The sequence below is a fragment of the Citrus clementina genome, unplaced genomic scaffold, assembly GCF_000493195.1.
Source record: "Citrus clementina cultivar Clemenules unplaced genomic scaffold, Citrus_clementina_v1.0 scaffold_3, whole genome shotgun sequence".
NCBI lineage: Eukaryota > Viridiplantae > Streptophyta > Magnoliopsida > Sapindales > Rutaceae > Citrus > Citrus x clementina.
The window spans coordinates 18,352,900-18,363,106 of NW_006262339.1; the positions used below are offsets into that span (position 1 = coordinate 18,352,900).

Here is a 10,207-nt window from a genome sequence, read left to right on the forward strand (position 1 = left end):
GGATATTGGCAAAAAGAACAAAAGCTTATGAATATAAAATAAAACTTATAAATAAATATTAAGTGTAAAATAAAACATAAATTATGTGAATAAAACATAAGACTTGTTAATAGAAGGTGAAGCAAGTAAATTAATATAATAATTATTAAAAAATAAAACTTACAATTGTAAAATAAGAACTCATTATAATAATGATTACCTTAGATATTTGTTTATTTTGCTTCTAAATTGAATAATAAAAGTTATGGGTTTTTATAATATATGTGGTGATATATGTAAAATTTTATTAGGATAAAACTTATTCTCAAAATTAGAAAAATAAACTTTTTATGTTTTTTAAAGCTATTTGTATCCTTCTAAATCTCCTTGATGGCAACTCCAAATGATTTTTTAGTACATGTAAGAAGTAAAGTTTAAAACTACATGAAGTATGTGTAAAATAGAAAATTATATCCAATTTTATTTATATATCATATAGGTTCAGTAATATAAGAATATTCTTTTATTTTATTTTGGCTTGACCCATATTAAGAAAAATAATTTTGTTTAATTAACCCGTGTAGTAAACAATACTATCATTAAAAAAAATTATGAAAATAAAATTTGTGGTTAAACCAATTCAATAAAACTTATTTCAATTGTTTGTAATACAATTATTTTTTGTAATTGATGAGTGTAAACTATTTTCTTAAAATGCAAGTTTAATATTGATTTACAGTTTTATTTTATTTTTATAATTTTTTTAATAATGCTAAAACATATAGGTGAACATTCAATGAACATTGACTAATATGCAAGATTTAAGATATTTTGATTATTTAAGATATTTAGATTAAGAAACAAGTGTGATAAAGACAAGCCACAATAGAAAAAGAATAGAATATTTCATGTAATTTACTATTTTATTCAGAGTTTGGTCTTCTTTGGCAATACCCTTAAAAAAAATTATTCATTTCCTCTTTAAGAGGGCTCGGTTTGTTGCTTGTTGTTTTATTAAGAATTTCTTTCCTTCCCTTGGATTAGTACTAGGACTTGCATTAGTATTAGAACATATTCCTCAAAAGACTGGCATGAAACGAAATTCTTTCAAATTCAAACTACTAATCTATGTTAGCCAAATTAGAAACTAGAAAAGAAGATACTTTGAATCTTAATCTTAAAAAGTATCAGATGAACAGTGTTGGATGGTTGGTGCTGGATGAATAATATCATAAAGAGTATTGGATGAACAATACTAGTTAATAGTAACCTGAACAGTACCCCCAACAATTATTCGTGTTTTGGACTTTCAAAGAACCAATATTGACTCATAATTTGAACAACCTCCGTCGGCTTAATAGATAAAGGCTAACTATGATGGCATGTCTCGTGGGAATCCAGGTATGGCTGCTTGTGGTGGGATCCTTTGTAGTAGTCATGGGGGTATGTTAGGCTTCTTTTTTTCTTTGTGCCTTTTAAGGATACAATCCGCTTCTTATGTCGAGATCATGGTTGTTATTTTAATCGTTCAGCTTGTTTGTGAGAGATGATGATTGAATCTCTAGACCAAAAGTGATTGCTTACAATTGTTAATCTCCGTAATGGCCATCTTCTTTCCCCTAGGACTTTGCTTAATCATTAGAAAATTTATTTACTATTAATAGAGTAAAGGAGGGGACTGCCATTCTCACATTGGAAATAATTGTACATAGGCAGTCTTCTTCCTCATTAAATGCGAGTGAAGCAGAAATTTCTTGAATATTAGTGAGGTAGAAAATTTATATTGTATTTTATAGGGTTAATGTCGATTAGTCCTAATAGTTGTCTGATTATAATATCAATATTAAAAAAAATTAAGGCTTGCCTTACTCATATTTTCAGAGAGGGAAACGATGTAGCAGACAAGTTGGCCAATTTTGATGTTTGTACTTCTTCTTTTATTTGGTGGTCGAAACCTAAAGTTTTGCCTTTACTCCTTAAAACTCACATTATCTCCCTATTTATTGATTCAAGTGGTAATTGATGCAATAACATCTTTGCAAGCATTTTTCTCCGTATTTTTACTTATATATTCATGTATTTTATTGAATTTTTGTATTAGCTTCTTTTGAGGTAACGCTCATTATATCCCTTTTTAGTTGTAAGGATAGAATGCGGCAATGGAAGTGAATTGATAGGGTAATTATAGTACCGAACCAAGCCAATGCAATTAGCTTATGCTTTGATTGAAACGTGATTAGATCTCGTTCTAATCCAAATGACTCAATAAGATTTTTAACAATGCTTTAGGCGAGATTAGATAATACTCTAATTCAAAAGACTCTACAAGAGAGATTCATTATAGATAATCCCAAAGAAAATTATAAAAGAGGGATATTTTTATTAATAAAAAAATTAGGAAAATGATAACGGGATTTCCTTATTTATAATAGTGAAAACCTACTTCCTTAAGTTAACTTAAAAAGGAAACTAAATCACAATTATAATAGAAGGAAAACACTAAAACACTTACCATAATTGACTCTAATTAAAATAAAATATATCAAAAAGAACTTGAAGGGGAGCATCACTTCATCTTAGAGCTTGAACTCATAGCCTCGCTAATCAGCTATGTTAAAACTCAAAATTCTCCATTTTTATATTTTTCTTGTGCTTATGAGTAACCCTTTCAAAAGATGAAGTCCTATCCCAACAAATCACTTTTAAGCCTTTTAAGACTTTCCCAAATCTCGCTTAATGTTCCCACCAACTAACTTTATCTTTGCAACCAAATCTTCTTCAAAATAACCTTATTTCTTCAACGTGGATAGGCATAATCATGTCAATCATTGCTAGAGCCTCTTCAACTTGATTTTGTTGCACAGACTCGATCTTACTGTTAGGCTTAATTTGCAAATTAACAGTAAGTTGTACTTCTTCTTTAGAAGTTTTAGACAAATCAACAATATTATCATCTTCTACTTTCATCGATGTAAAAAGAAATGGTTCGACATTATTTAAATGAACAAAATGGTCTTCTATCAATTGTCTTGTATCAAACTATTCTTTGATTTCATCTAGTCCATGTCGAATCCTTGATTCTTGTAATTGTTCCCACCAATCAAGCATCACATGTCAACTTAAATGATGCATAAGAGATAACAACATTCAAAGAGATATCTTGAAGAAAATCGTCCATTGTCCATATCCAGTCAAAAATATCATCAAAATTACCAATAAAATTTAGGATAACTTCAAATTCGAGGAGACAATATGAACTTTGATAATCCATCTTTATCATTTTTTCCTTAAATTAAAAATATAAACAATGGCAAAATTGTAAGTAAGGCTTAACTCTCGTGTTTGGTATTGCCCGCGGTTGGTGGTCGTGATTGGGACCAGAGGGTGTTAGATCTGCAAGATATGGTGGCTGGGAGCATGCTGATGTCACTGGTGACAATCAACTCGCGGTGGCAGAGGTGTATCAAAATGCTAAATTTGTGCTACAGGTTTGGTTCGGTTGCAACAATTCTGGCTACTAATCAAACCAAGTGGCAAATGGGATTTGATTAGCGAGACTTACTAATTTTGGTGGTGACTTGGTTCAACAGTGGTAAAGTTGAAAATGGCGGGGGGTGAGTGGTGGAGCTTGCAAGTTTGGGTTGTTCACACAGTTGCTACACGACTGATTAAAGGCAGAGGTTGGTCAGGTTTGGTTGTTGGTTGATATTGATTCTGGTGGAGGGTTGAACGACAGCAGAGCCCAAAGGAATGGTTGCTGAGCTGGCAGCAGCAGTGGCTAGGTTTGATTTGGGGAATTTTCTGATTTTTTTCTATTTTTTCAGTGGTGGATTCAAAGGGATGGATGTGGGTTGCCTGGAAAGATGTCCAATTAGCACAGAATTGCCCTGATACCCCACTGACTGAGTGGAGTAGTGGTAGTGAATTGATAGTGCAGGAAACGGTAAATATCATTCTTGCACCGAACCAAATCAATGTCATTAGCTTGTGCTCTAATTGAAGCGTGATTAGATCTCGTTCTAATCCAAACGAATAAATGATATTTTTAGCAACGCTTTAAGCAAGATTAGATGATGCTTTAATTCAAATGACTCTATAAGAGAGATTATTTGTAGATAACCCCAAAGAAAATTATTAAAGAGGGGTTTTTTTTATTGATCAAAAGGTTATGAAAATAATAACAAGACCTCCATATTTATAATAGAGTAAATCTACTTCCCTAAATTAACTTGAAAAGAAAACTAAATTAAAATTATAATAAAAACAAAAGATTAAAATACATAATATAATTGACTCTAATTAAAATAAAAAATATTAAAAAGATCTAAAATAATAAAATTCTGAAATCCTAAAATAACTTCTTACATCACGTAATTTTTCTTTTTATATTTAATAAATTTCTCTCAAACCATCGAGGTTTGTCTTAATAAAAAAGTTTTTAGAGTATAAATAACTTTACCGTTACTTAGAATAAAAATTCTCGGAGCAACCGAACTTTTTTTAAAGCGTAAATTGGGAATTGTTTTCCTTCTTTTCTCGATTTTTTCCCCCATCTTTCATAAATTGGCCCACAATTTGAATTACAAGGACCATATTTTTTTCCTTGACAACCATTTTTTTTTATACCCAACGACCTTTAGAGTATGCAACTTCTATGGGGTGCAATTCATGTCGCAGATTGAACCAAGTCTTCTAGCAACTATTAGGAAATATGTCTTATTTTTTAATAAAAATTTCATAGGATATTTTCTCCTTTAGTAAGATTCTTATTTAAGGAATAAATATTTTTTCTTTCGAAACTTCACTTATTTAAGGAGGAACAAAACTACTATAAGAATAAGAATACTTCTCCTTCAAGAAGTAATCATTATATATAAAGAATTTAGGGTCATTCATTTGTTTAACACAACCATCAATTCTCTATAAGTAGATCGTTTCTAACTCAAATGGTAAGTCTATTGCGAGATTGCGTATCATTAAAACTTTGGGTGTGAGAAAAATACTTGAATGATTGCAATATTTTTTACATATTGAATTTTTCCATGTAAATTTTTCTGTTGAGTGATTAGTTTTACTCTATCTATTTTTTTATTATTTATTTAATATTTTTTCTTACAAGATCTTGGATGAAATTAAAATTCGCTAGCGATAACTACTGAGAATAAGACAATGAATTTGTACAATGTGATTTCAGAAATTATTTTTCACGTTGATACATTCAAATGCGATGTTAATTGCGAGAAATGGCCAACACAATAATTTTTCTTTTTTGTTTTGATTTGTTTTATTTTTCTCCCTTCACATAACAACCGCTCAAGTCTATTCAAAAGTCCCAAGAAAATTTTCCACGTATAAAACAAAAAAGCTGATAATGCAAGATGACAATTCGTACGTTATGATAGATTGATAGATCAGTGTGGCTCTCCGTGAAAACGAGATAACGCTAGCTGTCAGATGATTGTGTTTGTGTTTTCTGAATGCTAAAGGCGCCATCGGACTCTGTGGTGTAGATTCACTGAGCTATTTCATCATGCTTTTCTTATTTCTGTTATTTACATTTAATACGAGAATTGATTTGGATGAGAGCGACTTTAGAGAATTATTTGTTTCTATGATGGTCCCACACTCGAAATATACGCATCAGCAGTTCAACGTAGAAATGATATTAGCTAAACAATATCGGCGGGGGTTGCTAGCCTTTGCAAGAAAGAATCTCTCTACACGTTACCTAACAGGCTAGAATAGGGACAGAATTTTCTTAATTACAATCGACTGGGTGTATTGTGGCGAATTTTTTGAGTAATATATCTTGAAGTATCCTTGAATATTCCTTGTTAACACCATTTCGAACACAACTTTGCAATAATCCTTACCCGGAAGTCATGCATGCTTGAAGTAATTTGTCCCTCAAAAATGAATGTTGTTTTGTCAAAGCATGCATGGATCGTGCTCCTTAATAAAACTATAATGATATTACAGTTTTCCACTTTACAATTTATCATGAATAACAATAGTTATTGTTCAAAATCATTAAAATCAACTCTTTGGTTGCTGTTATGATTAGGCAGCCATACATAAAAGGCTACTACAGTAAAATATTTAGTAATCAATTGTCACTTTGGTGTGGAAACTAAGTTGATGTTATACTGCACTTGTATTATGAAAAATCTATAATATTTTTTATATTTTTGTTAAACTTATTGTTCAAAATTATATTTATTACACATTATTGACTCTTATTTCACAACAATTACAGCACTTTAATAACAAAGGAAGCCTAAATTTCTAATAATTAGAGAATGTATGCAATACCTATCAGATAAACTAAAGGACAATATAATAAAAGAAAATTTGCGAAGGGCTGTGTTTCGGCTAGTTGTTTGTAAGAAGTTCCCAAAGCTGCCAAGTCTAAGATCTTAGTGGTCTTGTGAGGGCATGGTTAATAAACTACTATTGTAGTTTTCTTCAGTAACTCCTGTAGCTGTGAGGCTTATCATACAACGAAGACCGTGGATATTTCCACTATTTGGGTAGAAGATAATAAGCCTAATGAATTAACTACGAAGGTAGCCAATAGTCTAATAAATTAATTAGAGAATGCATTTTTCATGTAATAAATGACATAATTATTATTTACATCCTTACTAGATTTTTAATTACCTTATTCATCGGTCCCGTTTAAGAGACAACACATAAAGTCAGTATTTTTTTGTATATTTACCATTCACCTTTCTTTAGAAGATTTTATGACATTTCTAAGTAGTTCAGTGCCAAAATTAAAGAGAAAATGAAAATGATTAGTCTTATATAATTAATAAAAGAACGCTCGCAATTTTTTATTTTTTGCTAATCCCAATGACTTATGTTATATTTTAATTTAAAATTTTAAGTATTACACACCTTGAGTTACTGTTTACCCTTATTTTATAATTAATTTTGTTATCTCTTAACAAAAGAGATAAAACATATAAGTAAAAATCTACTAGGGATATATGAGTGGCAAATGTTACATCTTATCATTGATGAAACATGTATTCTCTGTAAATTAATTAGCAAGAATTTATTCAATATTATTTGCATTAAATGGACACGTGTTGCATATTTTTGTTGATTGTCTTGATGTATGTTGCTTTGGATATGATATCCTCGAAGCATGTGGCATAGATATATATTTTGAAATTAATAATTGGTAAAGGCTTTTTACTTTTTTACTTTTTAAATCAGAGTGGTAAAGATTTGAATAGCCGTGTGTCACTAATATTACTGTTTGGGTAAAAGCTTGTTTAGTCCCTATATTATGAGGTTAGTGTCCATTTAGTCCCTGTATTTTTAAAAACACCTCAAAACGTCCCTGCTACTAAATATTGACACTTATGCCATTATTTTTTTTTTTTTAACTTACTTTTACAATATTACATTTTTACAATAGTGTTTCTTTTTTGGATATTAATAAAAAATTAAATTATCAAATTAAACTCAAAAATAAAATAAAAACAAAAAATGTATATATTAATTTTTGTGGAAGCTCACGTATGTCTAAAAAATTAATATCGTAAAAAATTAAATTATTAAATTTTTTAGAAAAATTAATATTTTAACTCAAGAGTGTGTTCCACAAAAATTAATATATATTATATTATTTTATTTTATTTTTTGTTGTTAAACTGGTAATTTATTTTTTTCTTTTTAATAATGTCTAAAAAAATTATTATAATAGGGTTGTTTTTTTCTTTTTAATAATGTCTAAAAAATTATTATAATAGGGCAATATTATAAAAATAAGTTAAAAGGAACAAAAGATAATGACAAAAGTGTCAATAATTTAATGGTAGGGATGGTTTGAGGTATTTTTAAAAATATAGGGACTAAACGGGCACTAACTTCAAAATATAGAGACTAAACGAACTTTTACCCTTACTGTTTTATATGGCCCTATTTTTGGCTTGCCTTTGTTTCAATTGATATGATACATAATAATACTTGCTGATCATGCTCATTGTGATGATTTTATGGCAATTTATTTTTCTTTATTCTAATTTTAAATATGTATACAAAACATTTATAAAGCATTGACAACATGCATGCATGGAGTCTATATAACAATAATTTTAAAAAATGTACACATAATTAGGGTAGAGATTAATTAACAGCGAAAGCATCATAGGCTGTTTTATTTATGCTTAACCATACAGATTAAAGAGTACTAGCCTGGTCCATTATTTAGAATAATACAGCCTGCTGGCTTATTCATTACAGAGACGGAAATAACATAGATCTTCCACTATCAGCTGGAAATAACACAACAGGCAAAGGCAGATTTGGCTGATCATTATCATCAACCACAACTAGACGTTGGACGCCATCCACATTAGAAACGCCAACGTCTTTGCAGAGTGTATCACAAGAACCATTAACAGGTGTTGAACAATGAACAATTTTGTATAGACAGGGAATGTCTAGTGCTATTTTCATATCAAATATTGATGCACTAACTTTCTCAAGTTTAAACAAATTTTGACACGTTTTACCTTCACCGATTGTTATAAACTGCTTTCCTAATGAAGCGTTATCGTTGTCAACTTTCCACAACGAATCTTTGTTACACTGCTGAAGAGAAGAAACTCTTGAGAATTTCAATTTAATATTAGTGGACTCCCGGACAATTATGGAATTGTCATTCGGAAGTAAAACTAAATTCTTTCCCCTTTTGTCCTTAGGACTTAATTGGATAACATCCGTTGGACACTGTCCATTTTTGCCTTTGTCCGCGCTAATTCCACCGCCGGTTTTAACTCCCCAGAGTGCTGAGACAAGATAATACCTGTGGCTGGAGTCCACCTGGTTGCCATAGACATCTAAGATAGGTTCAGATTCTGAGGCGCCCAACTGAGGTTTTGTGGTCAAAGCAAGTATAAGGAAGGAGAGTGTTGTTACTAAGGAAGTCTTCATTTGTTTATTTTTTTTGAGGTAGCTGCTGTTTGTTTTGTGATCAATTCGGTACTCCAGTGTTTGAATTTATAGAGAGCTAGATTTAATAGCTGATAAGGTCTTTGTGGTAGCTGCTTGGATGGTCATGTATTATTGAGTCTTCCTTTTTTTCATTTTCGTAAATTTGTCAATTTTTTGTCATATGGAAATATAGTATGGGTGACACATACATAAGTCTGGCTCTCTTATAGAAATTTATGAGCCTAACTCTTACTTAAAAGCTAATTTGAGAGAAAATTACCTCTTAATGATTTTTAAAATATCTATAAAAAGAAGATATATTTTCCTTTTATTGATTCATAAGTGCAAAATGGTCAATTTATAAAAGATTCAAAACACAACAAAGGAAATGATAAAATTTGGGAATTTGATTGATTTCTATTGATTGATAATCAATTATGCAATTGTTTGCCAAAGATATGTTTTATCTTTGCATTGATTCTTTTCATCTTCCCCCAATTTTTCAAATTGGGCTGGAATTAAGTGTTGGATCATAAACTTGATCTAATTTGATGAAATCCAAGCCCACTTTATAGAAGTTTCTTGTATTATAGGTAAGATTTGTGGTGGTAGGTTTGGTAGGTAAGATTTGTGGTATTGAGATGTGTGGTTGAGATTAATGTAGTAGGTAGAATGATGTATGGTTATGATTGGTTTGTTTCATGTATAATTGAAATACAAATTATGCACCTCAAGAGGGGAGTGAATTGAGATTTTAAATTTTATGCTAAACAATACGCACAACAATTCAATCTAATGTCTTAATAGAATTAAAAATAATAAATTCAACATAACACAAGAATAAAAGAGTAAGGGAGGAGAAAACAAACATAAAGATTTTTATGTGGTTCGGTAATCTCTACCTACGTCCATACCTCCAAGCCAACTAAGCTCGAGGATTTTACTATCCATGTCTCCCAAGACTTCAAATTCTTACAATTGACTTCAAAAGTATCAATAAACCTTTACAATCAAGAGATTATCTCCCCAATCTCTTCACCCCCAAGTGTTTCTCACACTTGTACACTCATAATTTGATAATAAATGAAAATTACAACAAAAACTCTCTTTAAGAGTGGATATGCAAATAATAGCACAATAATAATTCAATAAATGATGATTTGTGAAATGGAAGCTCAATATGTGTTATATGATCTTGTTTATGCTTGCATTAGTCCCTAAAATGAAGTTAGAGTTGGATTTTTATAGTAAAGATCGAAAACTAGTTGTTATAGGCAAA

At 30.3% G+C, this 10,207-nt stretch overlaps 1 protein-coding gene across 1 annotated transcript; it reads right to left on the reverse strand.

The window, feature by feature from the left end:
- Positions 1–8,118: 8,118 nt before the first annotated feature.
- On the reverse strand, positions 8,119–9,059 carry LOC18049576 (kunitz trypsin inhibitor 2). Its single transcript, XM_006441399.2, has one exon. The coding sequence runs from the start codon at positions 8,926–8,928 to the stop codon at positions 8,230–8,232; it is 699 nt and encodes a 232-aa protein (XP_006441462.1). The 5' UTR covers positions 8,929–9,059; the 3' UTR covers positions 8,119–8,229.
- Positions 9,060–10,207: the final 1,148 nt, after the last annotated feature.